Below are 19,774 nucleotides of genomic sequence, written 5' to 3'. Positions count from 1 at the left end.
ACGAGACAGAAAGCACAGGCTATACTGCCTAATTGCAGTCTATATTATCTATACTTTACACTGCTTCATTTCTTCTGCTGCTGGTAAGACACAGCTAGGAGCTATCTCTCAGTAATTTACTGGGAAATGGGAAAGACTAGAAATGAAAAGTCAGGAGAAATGAAGATACAAGGTCAACAGAAAGCTTTCCAGCACTTGCATCTCTTTCAGTGCAGTGAACCAGATTAACCTCTGATTTCAGCACTCTGATATCCACAATCCAATATAAACAAAAGTATGGTATTCAGAATGAAATATTTGCTGAATGTGGAGTAAAATGTTCATTAAATTATTTTATGTTACACAATGAAACAAAAGGGGAAAAAATTAAAATTGGCTTTGTTGAAATATTGCAAGCCCAAACTCCATTTTGCTGGGTCCTGCTTTGTGAGAACCTCAGCAGGAATATCAGATTGGACAAAACAAAACAGCAAAGACAAAGAATGAATCAACAGCAAAATGGGGCTTTCTGGTGATTTTCTCCTGTTTTAATGAAACTGGGCAAATGCACAAGGCTCTGAAATTCCACCCAGTTTTGTTTTCCTGCTGTCTCAGCAGCATCTCATCTGGAAGAAAAGCACCTGCAGGAGCTTCACAAGGCACCAAACCTTATCCCAGAGAGGAAGGGCATTCCCAGGCAGCTGCCTGGGCAGGGTAAATCAGCAAGCAAGGCACGGGGATCTGCTCACAGGAGAACAGGCACCTGTAATAGTGCTGGACTTTGCAGAGGAGAGATCCCCCACGTTAGCAGAGGCAGCTTTTCATCTGGATAGCACTCGCTGTGAAATTAAATCCTGGCACATTTGGGAAATGGTCCATGGAGAGGTGATTAATTCTATTAGAGGATGTGGAGGGAACTCATTCTTATTTCCTTTGTTAAGGAACAGAACAGGAGTCCAGAATTCAGAAAAACAGGGCAGATCCTTGAAATTGTCACTGCCAACCTACACTGCCCACCATTTAAAGTGTTCTAGAGGTCCCAGATGGCAAGGAAGCAGCACTTTATCATCAACTCCATGAAGGGAGACATTTTCTGGTTTCATTGGGATTTGGGTTGTTTTTTTTTGTTGTGGTTGGTGGGGTTTTTTTGGTTTTTTTGTTTGTTTGTTTGTTTTCCCTGTTGTGGTTGTTTGTGGCTGGAGTTTTTTTCTTATTTTTGTTTCTTTTCCTTCCTCATCTTTCATTCCCTTCCACTACGAGTACATCTTTTTGCTTACACTGCTCCTCACACTCAGTGCTTGTTCCAAAAGAATTGGAGGATTTCTGGCACTGAGAAATCAAACCTTTTCCCTGGCCATCACCAGGAACGGCTCTCAGTGCCAGCCCCCACTGGAATTTGCTGCTAAATCAGAATGAAAAAGGTAGCAGGAGCTAAGAGCAAAAGCAGGTGGGGTTGGGGACCAAAGGGCACATCCAGAGGGTTCCAGGTGGGCTGATAGGTGAGAATTGAAGGTTGTGGTGGAGGTTTTCCTGCTATCAGCTTAATTCTCTCCTGCTGCAAGTGAAGTTTAATTTTCTCCCTCTGTAAGGCTTGTCATTACTTATCCCCCAGATCATGATTTCCCAGTTCTTTCCCCATTCTTGGCTTTTGAAATGCAGGCTGCGAGGCTGGATACATTCTGCCAGCCTTCACCAAGCAGCACAGAGCAGTCATATCTCTCCCCCGACCCCACAACTTGCTCCTGACACTCCTATTAATGCTTCCAGGAACAAGATTTCTGTTTAAAGGCACATCACTGACTCACTTGTCTGTGATTCACTCTGAAGCCAAACCCTTCCCTGCAGTACTGCTTGCCTAGGCAGCTGTTTCTCATTTTTTTAATCAGATGTTTCCTCCCTAAAGGTAGCATTTGTCATGAATTTCATCTTATTGATTTCTAACCATTCCTGCTGTATAGATAATATTGAACTCAAAGCCTTCTCTGCAGACTGCTGGTAAACTCACACCTCACAGCATCTTCCTGAGGCATTGCAAAGGATTATTTCCTGTATGAGCCAAGGTATTCATGCAGGAGAACTGAACTCAGTGCAGGGAATTTGCAGAACTAGGGGAAATTTTTTTTTTAATTAAAAAAAAAATTTAAAAATCACTTCTTGACAGTAAGCCAAGGGCAACTGTTCTTTGAGAAATGTTCTTCCAATAAATAAGTGTGATCCCACTTGCTAAGCAAATTGAGTTTATGCTGATTTTACAAGGAGAACAACTGCAGTCAATAGAGGCATTGCACCAACTGCCCCTTCCCTCACCCAGCCAGCAGCCATGCAGCCCAGAGGAAAGATTCCCTTTGGATCATCCCCAGTCCAAGGACAGAGGCCCAAAATGCTTCCTTGTCCCACCCAAATGATCACAACTTGGTCCTTCCTATCTGGAATTTCACAAGCCTTCAGAATCCCAGTGGCACAGACCTTTCCACGTTCCAACCCAGACAAAAAACCCTGGGGTTTTTTACTTAATTTCATAGAATCCCAGCCTGGTTTGGGTTGGGAGGGACCTAAAAGAGATCATCCATGGCAAGGACACCTCCCACATCCCAGGCTGCTCCAAGCCATGTCCAGCCTGGCCAGGGATGGAGCAGCCACAGCTTCTCTGGGCACCCCGTGCCAGAGCCTCCCCACCCTCACAGGGGGGAATTTCTTCCCAACATCCAACCCAAAGCTCCTTTCTCTCAGCTCAGAGCCGTCTGACAGCAGCACAGAGTGCCAGCACAGCAAACCCTGCCCAGCTGACACATCTCCACTGATACAGGGCAGGACAGCTCAGACAGAGCCAACACGTGCTCTGCAATATGTTCACTGCTGCTTTAGAGCAGCACATTACACCAATGCCCCATTCAGGGGATGTCAGGCTGTGTTGGCACATGGTCACAATGTGTTGTTACATGGTAATTTTCCCCTCAGCCCAAATATCTGTAAAGCTTGCATTCTGGCCAGCCACTGCAAGGTAATCCCAGGCAGAAAGAGAAAAAAAATCCCAAATTTGTTCCCTATTGAGTCTGTGTGCGACATAAATCTGTCTCATTTTTTTTCCCCTTGTGTTTCAGCTTTTTGCCTGGCTGCAAGGAGACAGAGGTATAAGAGGAATACATTAAAAAATGCTTTCTTAACACCAACTGCAAATTCACCTGTCTCCCCAGTGCTGATACATTTTCCGTCAAAAGTTTGCATCCTTTGACATCTTTGCAGTCCCTCCATGTTCCTGCTGCTGTTTCTCAGCAATAGATAAGAAAACTTCAAAACCTTGCTCTGCAATAATGAGATTCAAAAGAAAAGATTTTTTTCCCCCCAATCTTTCTGCATAAAAAAAGGCCTGAATCGGAGCCCAGCAGTGCACAAATATTACTCATGTCATTGACACTAAGAAAAGGGGAGCTGTGAATAAAAAATGTTAAAAATGAACACAAGGAGCATTGTTTGCATATCAGAAAAATTAATCTACATAGAGAAGTGTAAGAGCCTGCAATTCAGAAAGCAAAGAATTAGGACAGCCCAGCTGAGAATAATTTTCTAGCCAGTTAATTTAATTGCATAAATCATTCCTTTGTTAGCAATAAAGAGATATAATTAAAATGAGATTGCTTCTCATTTCTATTCTCTGGAAACTAAAGGAATTGATTTTGGGGAAAGCATTCTTCCAAATACCAGATCGGCAAATTACATTTACCTTTTTAGAAAGGCGAAATTATTTTGCACTAATATCATGGAGGGTTTAATTAATTATAGATCTGCCATATGATCTTAAAGAAATAATTTACTCAATGCCCACAGAACAGAAGTTTGTAAGTGAGTGCATCCCTCTGATAGATGGTGTGCAGATTTTTACAAACAGGTCACAAGTTGAACAGGTGGCTGTCAGGAGAAATAACAGGGAATATAATAAATGTTTAAAGATAGGGGATGGTTTGTGAAGAGATAATAAAGCACTGCTTCCTATTTATTGGCACATACCTGGATTACTGGTCTTTGAACCCCTCTGAATTGGGTTTCTTTTAAATATTGTAATGATGGTTGTTTTCTATTCACAAATCTTCAGGGCTCAATAAGCAATAACAGGTTAATAACAGAACAGTCAGAGAGGAAAAAAAACCCACAAACATAAAGCCCACCAATTAAACAGAATATTGCTTTTGCAGAATATTGCAGGGGTTGGTCACTGCCAGGCCCCTAACAGGGCTGTAACAAACACATCAGAGAAGAAATCCTTCCTTGTGAGGGTGGGCAGGCCCTGGCACAGGGTGCCCACAAAGCTGTGGCTGCCCCTGGATCCCTGGAAGTGCCCAAGGCCAGGCTGGATGGGGCTTGGAGCAAGCTGGGACAGTAGCAGATGTCCCTGTTCATGGCAGGGGTGTTGGAGCAAGCTTTCAGGTTCCTTCCAACCCAAACCATTCCCTGATTCTATGACAACACACTCAGCATCCTTTGGGATCCCTGCCTTCTCTTACCACCCTCTCTTTGTGACTACTTACCATGCAGGGGACCCCAGAAACTGAGAAAACTCTGCCTCTTCCATCCCTTTCACCCCCTCTTGCAAAGCCTGCTCAGAAGGCAGGGAGCAGAATCCATTTCCTCTCTGCTGCACCAGGACAGGGTCTCACACCCACTCTTTCCCCAAAACAAACCCTCCTTTCTACATTTTTGAGAGCAGTAGCCATCTCATGAACATTCGTAGTGCTGCCCACTCTCCCAATTGTCCTTTTTGTCAGGCAAAAGCTGCCACCCTTCCACCTTCCTCCACAAGAAACTCCCAAGCCACCGAGGATTCCCACAGCTGGGGCTTTTCAGCAGGCAAAACACCAGGTACAAATTAGAGTCAGGCACAAATTAGAGTCAGGCTGCTTTGATGAACTCTCCAAACAGGCACAGAAAGTCTCCCACAGACCTGAGGCAGAGGCTGCTCAGGGTCAGCACACCTGGCAAGTCCTCCCTACACACAAAAGGTGCCTCTGCCTCTTAAGCTCTTCCTTTTCTGTGTGCTTTGGACAGAGCAGGAGCAGCCTTGGCTCAGGAACATCATTCCCCACGGAGACCACCGTGGTGGAGTGACAGCTCACCCATCAGAAGGGACTGTGCTGTGGAGGAGACAGGTAAGGCAAGAGAAGGGCTCTGCATGCAAGAGTTAAACAGCAGATAGATTAGATCTCATCATCTGAGTTTTCCAGGAAAAGCATTGTGTTGCTATGGAAACCCCAACATAACCTGGGTTTTCCCTCCTTTTGTTTGTTCATTTTCTACAAACACTGGCCTCTCCCACTCCTCCCCAGGTGGACTTGCAGCTTGCAAAAACAGTGATTTTTTTTTTCCCCCCCTCTAACGCCCATTTCTCTTTGCAAATACATTTTTCAGTGATTGCCTTTCTCAGTATCACTGTCCCAGCCTCCAGACTCTCCCTTTGCTGTAAGGACTGTTTAATGTGCTGCCCGTCAGAAACTCAGCTCCTGAACACCTTGCTGTCTTTTCTTCCTGGGGAAAAAGGGACAAAAGCTTCATGGTAATAAAACTTTTCAGTGAAAAATCACACGGGAACTCCTGCAACTGCAACTTTATCTTCTCACATAGTTTCCCCATTTATAGCATGTCAAGAAACAGCTTTTCCTTCAGAAAAAGGAAATTTGCAGGCAACGAGAATTTGGATGTTCAGCTCCAAGTTTTCCTTGGTCTTATTTTCCAGGTATCTCCAGCCATTTATTTTACTGTGTCATAATAAGGATTGGCTTTAACGAGCCTGATGGAAACATCAAGAGAATATTTCCAAAATGTGCCCTAGCTACAAGAGACCTCAACACACGGGTGCATTTATCTGCCAGATTTCTTTATCTGCACCTCACAACCTCGTGATTTACACGCACTTGAGCCTTTCACACCCCCTCCTAATTCCCCTGCAGAAATAACAGGGAGCAGACTCCCCAGTGCAGGCTCCTTCCTCCGGAGTAGCTCCTGCTTTGGCAGCATCGAGGGTCATATCTTTAGATGGAAATATATGTCACTAAGTTTGAACTTGTAGCTTACCTGGCCCTGGAATATATGAGTGCTGAAAAGCTGTTATCCTGAAGCTGAGGATTCAGCAGGTTTTCCTTTGGCTTCCTCAGCAGAGCTGTGGCAGGAATGGAACGTGGATCCAGGGCCACTCTCCGTGCCAACATCCCCACCAAGTGGCCAGCACTCCAGCTCCTCTGCAGCTCATCCCCCTGCCCCAGCAGCTGGAAATATGAAAATACAAACCTGGCTCACCTATTCCCACCTAAAACCTACAAAATCTGACTTTTGAGACAGCTCTGAAGATCTTTCCAGCCACGGTGTGGTGTAAAGGCAAGAGAGGAGTGATAAAGAGATTTCCTTCCATCCCTTAAAAGGTGTCCTGTTAACCCATTTCCCACCTTAGCCACCATTATTTTTTCTGCTTGCAGAACTAAAAAACTTGTGTAGAGATAGATTATTGTTAATAACTCCACACATTTCAAAAAACTGTGGCCAGCCCAAGCAGCATGATGCAAACTTGCTACAAGCTTTATGTTGTACATTAAATACTAAAGTACAAGCAAAAAAAAAAAAAAAACCTACACTTTTAAACAGTAGCTAAGGCAGAAAGATTAGGAAAAAAACAAAACAAAAACAACAAAAAAAAGAATATTTTGACTAACACTGCCCTCTTGAGGGAAAGGGAGCTGTATTGCCTCAGCAAAACCCTTCTCCTTTCCCTGCTCTCCAGGCCCCACTAAACTCCCCCCACTGTCTTGCCATATGGTTCAAGGTGGGTAGAAGTTTTTGACAAGCACCAGTAGGAATTAATTCACACCTAGAATCAATTATCTCTAGATAAATCATGCCTTAGTTATGTTTTATTTGTAAGTATTCTAGGTACAAAGCAGCAGTGAAAGCACAAGAACCTATTGGAAATAGGAAAACTTGATTTCCAGGTTTTTGTTTCTTCATGAATTGCAGCCTTTTATTTTACCCAAAATCTCTGAGAGCAGGAACCAGACTCCAACTTTTTCTTTGTCCTGCAAATTCCTCATCACTGGGATACACAAGCATCATCTCTGTAGCCTAAGAATCTTGGCCTGCTGATTGGAATAATCCCCTGCAGGATGTTGGAAGTTTTTGGGAATCTCTTTCCCCAGCCAGTCTTTGTAAAGAAGGAAATACAACTGCAATATTCCAAAGTCCACTGGTGGCACTTGGGGACAAGGGCTTAGTGGTGGAGGGGGCAGGGCTGGGTTAATGGCTGCACTTCATCTTAGAGAGCTTTTTCAAATTAAACAATTCTGTTACAGTTGAAAAAAAAAAGGCTTAAAGCAAAACTTTAGAAGGGTCTGATGCCTTCAAAAGAGCTCTAGAAGGAACAAGCACCTGCTCTTCCTGACTGACTTGCTAGCTGGTGAGAGATGAAGAATTAAAATTTGAAAGATGGCTTGAATCATCCTCCTCCTTTCATCACAAGAGACTGCTCATAGCACACATTCCTACAAATGTGCACAGCAACATTATTCAACTGAAATCTTATGCAAAGTCAGTTAGGGGAGTGGAAAGACCCAAGAGAAAAAGGTTTAAATATCTTTATATCAACTAGCGTAAAAATTAACACTTTATTTTTTTCCAAATAATGAAAACCACTCACAAGTTAAGGTAGAAAACATCAATCTACATTTAACAGCATCCTAACACAGACTGATGAACACAGATGAGGGTTCAATACCCCACAAAGCAGACACAATGAGTTCAAGCATTGACAGGGAGTGTAATGTTAACTAAAATGATATTTAAATGGTATTTGAGTATTTACAGTTAGAAATATTTATGATGAGAGCAACTTGGCATTTAGGTGGATGCTACTGCTTTGTCAGGATTTCATCTTGATTGAATAATGGTGGTGGAGCATCACCTGTTCCTGACTTATCTTGAACATTCAAGCCAGACCAAGGCAGCAGGAGTTCCCAGATCAAAGTTTGCAGAACAGTTTCTACAAATGCAGGGTTCTGTCTAAAATGTTGAGCAGTTTGGTGATAGCAAGGCTTGCAATATCACCACTAAAACCAGATGCAGATTGAAACACCAGAAACTGAGTGTTTTCTTATCCACATCATCAGCAAGCTCATGACATCAGGATCAGCCTGGAAAGCTAAACATGTTCTGACATGGTTTTGGAGAAAGCTGGATTTGCCTGCAATTATTATCCCTCCCCTGCAAAGCAGAAGCTCTCGAGTTCAGGTATGAGCACGAACACAATGAAAAGTAGAACACAAGTTCAGACAGGCTTAAGAAGCATTTACAGAAGATTGAATGCTGAACAGCCCTTCCCTTATTTCATCAATTTTTTCTGCTCTTGAGGCTGCAGAAGTCTTTACTGCCTTAAGGAGAGATTCATGACACTTGTCCAATACAGCCTTCAAAATTAGGTGTATTTCCTGGAAAGAGAAAATAAAGAAGGGGAAAAAAATTCCATCAGCAAAGTGAAATCTTTATCAAGCATCAATGTCAAGTGAGTGGACTCAAATGAACACAGGGGTATCTCATCCATAGCTTAAGAAGCAGCATTTACAGAACACAGGGGAGGCTGCTTAGAGGGTCATTGCACTGTCCACACTACAACAGGAATGTAAGAAGATTTTGGGGGTAAAAAAACCCCCTCACCTTGGCTTTTGTTGCTTTTTCTTCAGCATCGTCCTTCAGCTGCTCAATTTTGTCCTTTTTCTGTTTGATTTCCTTGCGAATGGCCATAACTTTGTCATACACAGCACCCCTCTTCTCCTGGACTTTGTTAAAATGTCTAAAGGTGACAGGAAGAAAAAGTTAGTACTGAGCTTATGGCTCATTCCAGAATAAACTGAAGCCCACAGTGAGCAAACCTTGCATTTTATGAGCATAAAATCAGCAGCTTCCAGAAGCAATGATATACAGAATTTACTTTCTCAGAAATTACTGTGATTTTTAAACTACAACAACTTAGGTACAAGAAGTGAAACTCAGCAGGAGTTACACCTTCCCACCTCAAGGGAACAGTCAGGACATATTCTTTTATTCACCAACTAAAACTCTTTTCTTCAACTGAGGTTACCTCTCTTCCCCTCCTGCTTATCAAAGCATTTAATTTTATCACTCAAGGGAAATACCTGACACATTAAAAACAGAAATAGGCAGCAACTCTCAAAGAAAGAGAGTAAGATTATGTTGTTTTCACTGCTAAATCAAAAGCTACTTTTCACAGAATCATTAAAGTTGGAAAAGACCTCTGAGATCAACCCATGAACACCCCCTTGTCACTTTGACCAGGGCACTTGGTGTTTCCTTGAACACCTCCAGAGGCAGTGCCTCCACACCCCCCTGGGCAGCCCATGCCAAGGTCCAAGCACCTTTCTGTCCAGAAATCCCTCCCAATGCCCAACATATTTTCCTCCCACATAATCCCCTTTAGCTGGTACAACACACTAAGTGCCATTCTGCACACCACACAAACCTCAAGCATGGCTAAATCTTACTTGACTCTCTCAGCCATGTGCAAGCAGCTCCCTTCCACCCCAGCCAATAATGTTCCATATTCCCTTTCCTCTTTATCTGTGTAGATGAAAATTGTTTAAAAATCAATTTTCTCCCTAGCAGTTCAGCACTAAGCTCACAGTGAAGCCAGGACCTTCCAGGGCTGCAGTTTGGTGCTGCCTTCAGCATATGGGAGGAAGGAAGAGGGGCTGAGAGGCTTTGATCAAATGACACTTTTCCTTTTGTTTTAGAAGCATCATGTCAGGATAATGCTCCTCTGAGATGCGAGCCCCATTTCCCCATGGGTCTTGAACATCTTTGATAATGAGCAAAAGTGGCAAGGGAAATTATGAAAAATTCATGAAAGGCAAATGGGGCTTTGTTGAAGTCTGATAAGTTGGAAAATTATCCCAATGTGACATTCTCTTTAAGAAGATAAAAGAATCAAGAATAAGCATTATAAATTAAATTAGTGCTCCAATAAAAGAATTGCTGTCAAGTCACATTGCAATTATTGATTTGAGACCCCAAATCCCTGCCTGCAGCATTACTGGTCTTCCTACAGAGCTGTCCCACACTGCTCATTTTCCCCTCACTGCTAAGCTGTGTGTTTGTAGCAGACATGGACTTTGGCAGCACATAACAAAGACATAAAGCAGCAGCAGGCAGAAACATCAGCTCCTCCATACTCGAGCACAGTGCACTTGTGCTGCTCAATGTCTTCACGCATCTTTTTAAGCTGGATCTCAGCTGTGGCAAGCTTCTCATGTTTTGCAGTGACCACTCTCTTCAGGGACATTTCATCTGTCTTGGCCTTTTTCAGCTCTACCTGAGCACTCTCAAGTTGGTCCTCCAGATTTCTGGCCTAGAGTACAGAAGTACAGAGATAAATGAAATAGAAATTAATTAAATGGGGGTGGGAAATTATCAAGACAGCATAGCCTGTAAATGTGCTAAGATTACAATTAGCTGGCTGCTTTTTGAAGGTTTGATTGCCAACTCCTCATCCCAGTTCCCTGGTCTTTCTCTGATTATAAATACATCCAAATGGACAAGACCCTTAGGATGACTTTCAGAAGTGACTGTGACTTCTGCTACAGCTTTTTGCCAAGCCACATTTGAACACAGGCCATACAAATACCCAAAAAGACTCCATACCATTTTTTGAATTGCTCCTAACAACTGCATTCTCCCAAAACCTGGTGGCAAATAGCAAGGGACTGTATTGTGACAAACATTTCATCAGAGAATGTCTGGCTTAGTAATATTAATAAATTTAAAGGCACTTAAGGCGTGACTCTTCCTGAAGTAACAATTTTTTATTCTTAGCTTCCACTCTCAAGGCAGAAGAAACTCGATTTCACTTTTCTTTTCCCATCATTTCCTACCAACAACCCCAAGACAGCTCCAACTATTTTAGGTCAGGTTTCTATGGCAACGAAGGCTTTGACTATTCAAAGTGGTCAATAGCTAGTGCATAGTACATTAGCTAGTGCCACCCAGCAAAGCAGCAGCAATGTTTTACTGACATTTTTAAGAAAGAATTGGGAAACTTCAAAATGCCATTCTTTACAGTGAAAAGGAAGGAGGGGAACATTGCTTAGACATCAAATTCTCCCTAACAGGATATAATTTGGATAATACAGACCTCTGATGAGACACTGGCCAGTCTCTCCACATTTTCTCCCTGTATTTCCATCTTCTTTTGGTATAACTGCAATTCCACTTGGCATGATGGCAGAACCTCGACTACATCTCTATAACCTTCATATTTCTCAGTAACTTCTTGCTTTAAAGAGAGAAAAATACTATCAATAAACAGCTTTAGAGTTCTTTTATACAGAATTAAAGCATATTGAACTTTGAACCCTCCCCTCATTGTTACAAGACACTTAGAAGTAATATTTAAGAGATAGTAAAATGAGCTCTTCACTTTGTAAAAAAAAATAATAAAAGAGAGGCATTTATTTAGAAGCACAGAAATAAAGGTGACATAAAAGTGTTTTACACTGAACTAATCAGTAATCAGCTTTTTCAAGCTTTCAGAATAAAAAGCTGTGCAGTGAAGAAATTCTACACTAGTAAAATAAGAGTTATGTAAAGCTTTGTACCTGAAATTACAGCAATTGAGTTTACACCTTTGGAACAAAAATAACCTTCAGAGGCAAAGTGCAAACCACTGAAGCGTGAGCAATCTCAAACCACAAAAATGCGTTGATAGTATAATGAGAAAAAAAAAACCAAACCAGAAAGCTAAGAGGGAACTCAGTGTTCAGCATATTAGTGAAGACAGCCATCGATTCCAGAAGCAGTGAATGACAACAGAAGCACTATGAAGCACATGTTCTAAATCCAAAGATATTTGGGAGCTGACAAAATATTGTCTCCTCTGGAGAGCAAAGAGTCAAACAGGTATAAATTCAAGAGTTCCACACCTGGTTTTACAAGTGACTACAATCTTGCTTTTCAAAAGGGAAAAACAGCCCATCAAAAATAAACCACCACCTCTACCACAAACCTTCAATTTTCTGAGGCTGTGATTTCATTTCAGACTAACCACTGTCCTGCTGGTGTTTCACCATCACTCAAGAAACAGTTCCAGATGATGGCAGTCCAGTAAAACACACTTTTTCTGAATACCTGCTTGTGTGGACAGAGGAAAACCTCACCTTAGATCTTTTCAGTTTCTTAATAGTCTCTTTCATCATCTCGTTGTAACTTTTCCGTTCTTCTGGACTCTCCACAATTTTGGATTTCAGCTGCTCTTGTTCTTCTTTCAAAGTAGCCAGAGACACTTTACACTCATTCTAGTTAATGACACAAACACTTTCAATATTAGTGATTAGGTGAACAAAGAGAAATTGTTCTGCCATGGTCTTGTGACTAAGACAGGTTCTTTGGTGTGTAGTCACTCCTCATTAGGAAGTTCTAAAAATAAATTCCTCTAAACAGCATTAACATTCCAAATCAAAGCAATCAACAGCCTATTTTGCTTCCCACATTTGCTTACAGAGGTGCAGAAGAACAGCAGTTAACTGGTATTTTCTACCAAGAGCCTGCCAGCTAATCCTAGAATGGTTTGGGTTGGAAAAGACCTCAAAGAGCATCTCATTCCAAACCCCTGCCATGGGCAGGGACACCTCCCTCCCATCAGACCATATTGCCACAAGCTCTCTCTCTCCCTCAGAACTCCTGACCTAGGGATACTGAGGCAGTGACTGCAGCATTCCAGAGCCAGCTCTATCACCCTGGGAGAAGAGCAACAAGTTCAAAACCTCCTGTTCTGCCTCACTAGCCCACTCTGTGCATGCAAGGTAGAGCCACAGCACCTCAGAGCTCCAGATTTCTAGTGACTTAGTTCCAAGAATAATCTGATCCTAAAAAGAGAGATGATCTCTCAGTTGATCTGCAGCCAGCAGCCACACAGAGGTGTACTCACCAGTTTTTGGGTTCTCTCAGCAATATCTGTCTTCTTTTGAGAAGTCACTTCTTGCAAAGCTGTCTAAAAAAAAAAAAAAAAAAGCATCAAGCTTTCAACAAGCACCTCTACAGCTGCTACCTGCCTTACCCTTCTATCATAGATCTGTCCACAGGAGAAATCTCATTTATGGGTCCTTTGGAGTGCCATAACCCACAGAAAACACTGCAGTCTGTAAGACTTCAAAGACAGGAAAGGACAATATTGTCATCAACACCACTGGAAGCACTGGGGAGACAGCCAGCAGTGGGTAACTAGGAATAGGGATAAGAAATTTGCCATCCCTATTCTCACTGACCCTGGCAATTATACCCCCACAACTTTCTTTGCCAGGGGCTCTGTTCTTCAGAGAAAAAGATAATTTAACATAAAGTCCCAAATAATAATCAAACACAAGGTTAATAATGCTAATTACAGAGACATGACTTGACAAAACAAAAATATCCTGACCATAGATTATTTTCTTTCTCCCAAAGAAGCAAAAAAAGTTATCTATGAGACCTGAGAGGCAAGTTTCCACTGCTGAAAAGTTACCCCTGCAATTAACCCTATTTTTTGCCAGGCATTCCCCTTCTTGGGCCTCATTTCTTGCCATGGCTCACCTCCAGTTCCAATTCTTTGAATTCAAATAGAAAACAATGAGGAACATCCCTGTGTTCCTGTTGGAAGTGTGATGTGCATCTCCCAAGTCACTGCAGAAATGCTTTTCAAAAAAAGAATCAACTCTACCTTTGTATTCTCCACGTCTGATTTAAAGCACATTTCACATTCCTTACAGTGAAACAAAGAAAGGTCCAACAGCATCTTGCTACAATGGCCATTGTTTTAAATCAGAGAAGTCCCTTTTATCCACGGAGTTAGAGGGAAGGGAATAAACTCAAGAGAAGAGAGGAAGCCACAGCAGTTTTCAGAGCAATACAGAACAAGGTCCTACTTGTTTCCGACGATAGTCCTGCCTCAGCAGCTGCTCCAGCTCCCGAATGCTCTCTGTGAGCTGCTTGATCTCTGCCTCGTGTTCAACTGGGACTGTGCTGAGGGAAAATAAAGATATTGGGCACTTTCAGCACCATTATAGTCCAGTCAGAGTACAGCAGATAAAACAATCACTGTCTCCACAGAGTTTACAGCCAGTAACTTCAGTAATCAGAGCAAGACAGTCTCAAATGAATATATCTCATTTTCCTTTGCTGGTAAGATTTTGCAGTTGAAGCATACTCTAAAGACCTATTTTGGCAAGAAGTGGCACAAACATAAGTTTAAAGATCATGTTAAGCAAAGCATGAAAGTACAACACTCCTACCAATTTTGGTGGTGACTTTCATTTATGAAATTTGCATATTACCTGTCCTACAAATAGCTGATATTAGTGTAGCCCTATCCCAGCTAGGGAACCCCCTGTGTAGCACACACCAAGAGCAGCTGTCAGAAAAAAACCACTTTGTTTTGAAAGCTCTCTTGGAAACCAGCCATTCCTTCATCCTATTATCCACAAGCAAAAACAAAACTTAATGGTGCAAAGACACAGGCAGTAGGGCTAAATGGCCTGAAAAACAGAGATTGTGGCAAACATGTCAAATAACTAAGGAAGACAACTTTACTCATCTGTTAAGTTAAAGATGAGCTTCCTCCAGCTGCTGGAGGTATAAAGACACATCACTAAAAGCTAAGAAAGGGCAAAAAGTTTCTCCACACACAAATACAGGATTCCCTCAATGCAACACTGTAAAGGTTTTTGGGTTTTTTTTCTCTGCCAGCAGGGAATAAACCCCCTCAGCTCCCTCTCATCAGACTTGTGCTCCAGACCCTTCCCAGCTCCATGGCCCTTTTGTGGACACACTCAATGTCCCTCTTGCAGTGAGGGGCCCAGAACTGGATGCAGCACTCAGGGTGTGCCATAGGGGCATGGATGGTCACTGTCCTGGTCCTGCTGGCCACACTTGCTGATACAGAACAGTGCCATTGCCTCCTTGGCCACACTGCTGGGTCCTGTTCAGCTGCTGCCACCCAGCATCCCCCCAGCTCCTCCCCTGTGTTCCTCTCCACATTCCAGCCCCTCTTCCCCAAGCCTGTAGCACTGAACCAAGTTATTATGACCCAAGAATGGGGCTCTGCACTCAGACTTGTTGAGCCTCACACAACTGGCCCACTGATCCAGCCTGAGCAGGCAAAGCAAGCAGAGCATCTCACAGTGCTTACTCCTCACACTCACTTCAGTTTCTCCAGCTTCAGTGCAGCCTCCTGATTCACAGCCTCCAGGTGTTGGTTTTTCTCCATAGCTAATTTCTGCAAGTTAAATATTTAATTTTAGAGAAGTGTGGTTTCTCTCTGGGCTTTTATTAGAGCCTTGCTCATTGTTATTTCACGTGAAATGCACCATCTCTGAACTATTTTGGAATGAACTACATTCAGAAAAGAAGCCACCTACAACCAACTTTTGCACCTAACTTTTCTCAAAATGATATGAGGTCTCAATCCTTTACTTACCAGGCTGAAGTGCCCAATAAGTCATTGGGAAAAGAAAAAAAAAACAACCCAACAAAAAAATACCCTTTCAGTAGTATCCTAAATAATAATCAGTACCTTCCAGAATTACTTGGCTACATTTTACATCCCAACATGTTACATAAACCTCAAGTTAAACTGCAATCTTCATGCTCTTAGTTTTAGGTCAATATCAGTTAAACTTTTATAGGCATCTGGAATAAATCAGCACCTAATCTTACATAGCTCTGTTGTAGCTCCAGGTAGACCTCACGCCGGAACTCCCTGAAGTTCACAAAGTTGAGGATGCCACTCAAGAAGCGAACAGTCCTCTTGGTCTCTGAAACAGGAATTGCAAGAGCTCACTGAGCTGGTTTCCAAAAGCATTGCAATTGCTTCAAAAAAGTTGGGCCAAGTGTAATTCAAGGAGACAGAAATTACAAACCACAGTCCAAATTAGTTCTTCCCCCACTCAGCTTGCAAAGATTTCAGACTACACAAAAACCAGCACCAAGCTGGTTACCAACACTTAGTAATTCTGTGTAATTTAACAAATGAATAATGGCACCTGGGAGAAAAGGCTGTTAACACACAGCCTCCCATTCAAACAGCAGCCAGGGAGAAAGAGTGTCAATCTTGAACTACAGCTCTGAAGAGAGAGCCTCTCTGTAGCTATCAGCCTAACTGAAGGCAGCAATTTGAACTGCAGGGACTTTCTGTCTTTATTCCAAGAAAACTTTCTGAAAGATGATTACAAAAGCTTTGAATTTAGACAAGACAGATCCAGAAGTGAAAGATTTCTTCAGAGCAGCATTTTCCAAGTTGTCTGTGTTGTGGCAGAATCACAATTGGGTATTGAAAGGAGTGGAGCACAGGCGTAAGACATCCTAAAGCATTCCAGAGCTGTCAGGGTAATTTTCATCCCCATCTATGATTACACTGTTATAAATATGTCACAGCCCAAGAGATTCACAGCATTCAAAGCTGTCCTCAGTTACTGACCTGCACCAGCCCACATAAGGAACAAGAGCTGTCCACTAGAACCAGCTTGTTTAAGGGTCAGAAGAGCAGCCAGAAGGACTTCTCCACACTAGATGCCCATCTGGCTATGCCCAAGGAGAAAAAGCACCTGGAACAGCAAGCAGCCCCCAGGAAACACAAGGATTACAAGGCAGTTGCTTACTTGGGTTTAAAACATCAGCAATTTGGAAGTCACTAATCCGGCACATGGGCAGCAAGCGCTCCCTGCAAGGAGAACAAAACACAACCTCAGTGCAGGGACTGACTCAGGTCCTGTGGCCATGGCTCTGTTCTTGTCCTGTACCCATCTGCTACAAAATGGAGCTTGTCCTCTCATCCCAGAGCATTTGCCCAGCAAGCATCTTCTACTTACATGTGAATGTACAAGTTACAGACAGGCAGAAAGCCTTCATGGATCTGGGGGTACATTATGTCAACGTTGAGGGGCATCTGAAGAGTAAAAAGAGAGTCAGTGCATAAGTAGAGAATACTTAAACCAAAAATTATGCAGCATTTTCCACAGCATATAATAATTCCCATAGACTAAGAACACTGAGGATGATCTTCCCATCCAGAGGGAAAGCATGTTAAAGGCTGAAAAATGCCAACAAGGGGTCAGCTATTTTAAAGGTCAACTTTGGCTGAAAAAGACAAAAAAAATACAATAGCAACTAAAGCAGCAACATTACAAACTCTGGAATGAATCCAAACTCTGTTTTATTTTGGTCATAATTTGTGCAGCACATTACACAGCTACCAGCAAGAAGCTCCTTCTTTAAACACCCCAAAATTGACACACTCAGCTGCTTCATGAAGAAGTCAGGAGGGGAATGTAGTGGAACATTGTCCCCTTTCTCTGACATTTTAAACCTCACAGCACAGCATGGCAGGTGCTGGCACTGCCTAGGAAGAACAGTTCCTCGTGCACATAATACTCTTCCCTTTCAGTTTATCCAGAAAAAACAGGAGACAAAACCATTTACTCTCACTTTCAAGAATCAGTTCTTGCCTAACAGAGACAGTAGGTAAATTAACTTTGGGTATCAGCCTCTCCTCATGTTCCCCTCAGTGAATGGAGGAGTGGAGATGATCAAGTATCAACAGCAACATTTACATTCCTTCCAGATCAGTCCAACCTCCTCCAGCCATGGCCAAAGGCAGGAGCCCAGTATGGATTTTCAAGGCATGGTGACCATCCAAAAGCTTGTCCACTCCCTCCCGGACCTTACAGCCATTTCTGGCACCCTCAGCACCCCAAAGAACAGGTAAGTGCAGTATCCTTTTCCTTTCACACCCCACCACCCTGCCACAGGCAGCCCTACCATGTAGGCGTGCTCCAGCCGGATCCCACACACTTTCTGCAGGATTCTCAGGTAAATCAGGTGTAAAACCTCAAGCTGCAGGAAGAGAGGACATGAGTCAGGATTCCATATGTTTGATTACTCAGGGCTCCCAGGCCAGGCCATGAAAGCATTCAGCTTTTAACCCACGAAGGCTGAATTCACAGACCAACCAAGACAACAGAGTTTCACTTTTGACATTTTTCAGATCAAGCATTATTTGTTGATAATCCACTTTCAAGGGGCAGCAGTCAGTCTGGGCAATTACAGCCCTGAATGTGTATGCCAGGCATTGGTTTTCATTACACTGCTGCTTGCTGAGCAATTTCCAAACCAAGCAATGCCAAAAACCTAAAAAAAGGTCACAGAAATGATAATCCTGTAGCAACGAGTGCCCTTCATTAGATTATTAAAATGAAGATTAAAAAAAATCACTTACAAGCCAGACAATTTTTCATTTATAGCACTAATCCATTATCAACTTTGCTTCTTAAAAGGCATCTAAACAAGCAGGGCCAGACCCCTCCCACCGCAGGCTCAAAACGAAACAACAGCGCCAGGAATCACTCGGAGGCATCAACTCCACTTTAAAGCCGCTTTTCTTCCCTCGCCAACACTAAATGCTCGGGGTGACGAAAGGGGGTGGAGCAGGGAAAGGTTTAAAAGCACTAAAAGGATCCGGCAAGGTGCTGGAACTGGACGCCGTGGCTGTTTTTACCGAGTTCCCGCAGAACTGGGGAAGAAGACGGGCCGTGTGCCGCTGGTGACACCACGGCGCTTCCCGGCCAGGCCCGAGGAGAACCCCGAGCCCACCCCGGGCCCGTTCCACCCAGCGGCCGGCGGAGCCGCCCCGCGCCCCCCTCACGCACCCTGGGGCTGCCGAACACGTCGCCCTTGACCAGGTTGCGGGCCTCGGCGCCCTCCAGGATGTGCGAGCGGAGGTAGCTGATGATGTCGTCGGGGCTGTAGCGGGGGAAGGTCATGGTCTCCATGGCGGCGGCGATGGCAGGACACAGCAATGACGGGGACGCGGCAGCGGCACAACGGCGGCTCCGCTGCGCGCCCGCCGCTTGAATCCGCCGCTCCCCGCCCCCGCACCCTCGCTGGCCTATCAGAGGCCGCATCGTCATCGGGAGGCGGGGCTTAGCGCGTTCCCGCCCTCTCCTAACCTATCAGCGGCCGCGCTGTGGCGAGTGGGCGTGGTTTTTAGGCCCCGCCCCGCCGCGGCCGTTGGCCGTGAGGGGAAGTTGGGGTGAGGCGGCGGCGTCTCTCCGGTTCTGGTTCTCGGGGCCGTCACCGCCTCTGGAAGAGTCATAAAATTCCTGGAAGGAGCGTTAAAGTTCACCTAGTTTTCCGTGTGACATGAGCAGGGACACCTTCCACCATCCCAGGGTGCTCCAAGCCCTGTCCAACCTGCCCTTGAACACTTCCAGGCAGCCACAGCTTCTCTGGGCACCCAGTGCCTCATCGCCTTCCCAGGGGAGAATTTTTCCCTGATATCCACTCCAAACCTGCCCTCTTTCAGTTTGAAGCCATTCCCCCTTGTTCTTTCATCACCTGTCCGTGTAATGAGTCACTCTTCCTCTTTTCCAAAATCCCTTTAGGTGAGGTCTCACCATAAGCCTGTCGCCACACCAGAGTTGCTCCAGCCCTCTGAGCATCCTCATGGCCTCTCCGGACCCGCTCCAACATCTCCACATCTTGTGCCAGGATCTCCAGACCCAGATCTTGTGTCTCCAGATCTCCAGATACGCTACTCCAGATGGGATAAAACCTGGCTCCTGGAAGGAGACAATGCCAGCCCAGCATTGCACAGGACTCTTGCCTAACCAGTACCACCCCCTGCAGTGTGACAGCATTTCTGACAAAATTTGGGCTGTTCACACTCTCCCCACAAAGCTCCCACACCACGCAGAGCTTCCTGCACCTCCGCTCAGCTGGAAGCAGG

At 44.0% G+C, this 19,774-nt stretch overlaps 1 protein-coding gene across 1 annotated transcript; it reads right to left on the bottom strand.

Moving 5' to 3' along the window:
• Window positions 1-6,875: 6,875 nt before the first annotated feature.
• Window positions 6,876-18,905, bottom strand: NUF2 (NUF2 component of NDC80 kinetochore complex). The gene is made up of 13 exons (XM_039730282.1): window positions 18,696-18,905; window positions 17,809-17,883; window positions 16,860-16,936; window positions 16,650-16,711; window positions 15,709-15,806; window positions 15,195-15,268; window positions 13,920-14,016; window positions 12,947-13,009; window positions 12,177-12,314; window positions 11,156-11,296; window positions 10,197-10,372; window positions 8,665-8,800; window positions 6,876-8,438 (listed from the first exon to the last, which is right to left on the bottom strand). The coding sequence occupies exons 1-13, from the start codon at window positions 18,816-18,818 to the stop codon at window positions 8,289-8,291; spliced, it is 1,410 nt and encodes a 469-aa protein (XP_039586216.1). The 5' UTR covers window positions 18,819-18,905; the 3' UTR covers window positions 6,876-8,288.
• Between the last annotated feature and the right edge of the window lie 869 nt (window positions 18,906-19,774).

This window comes from Passer montanus, unplaced genomic scaffold (genome assembly GCF_014805655.1).
Source record: "Passer montanus isolate IOZ18808 unplaced genomic scaffold, ASM1480565v1 scaffold71, whole genome shotgun sequence".
In the NCBI taxonomy this organism is placed as follows: Eukaryota; Metazoa; Chordata; class Aves; order Passeriformes; family Passeridae; genus Passer; species Passer montanus.
The sequence above is the reverse complement of the archived record's forward strand: the minus strand, read 5'-3'. Positions and strand labels throughout refer to the sequence as shown.

What these genes read in the sequence shown, in the direction of transcription:
- NUF2 (XM_039730282.1), bottom strand. Translation starts at nt 18,818, where the DNA reads ATGGAGACCATGACCTTCCCCCGCTACAGCCCCGACGACATCATCAGC. An exon ending in TGGAGCTACAACAGAGCTAT is followed by an intron (nt 15,269 to 15,708) that starts GTAAGATTAGGT and finishes TTTAACTTGCAG; the next exon opens with AAATTAGCTATGGAGAAAAA. An exon ending in AAAAAGCAACAAAAGCCAAG is followed by an intron (nt 8,439 to 8,664) that starts GTGAGGGGGTTT and finishes TTCTCTTTCCAG; the next exon opens with GAAATACACCTAATTTTGAA.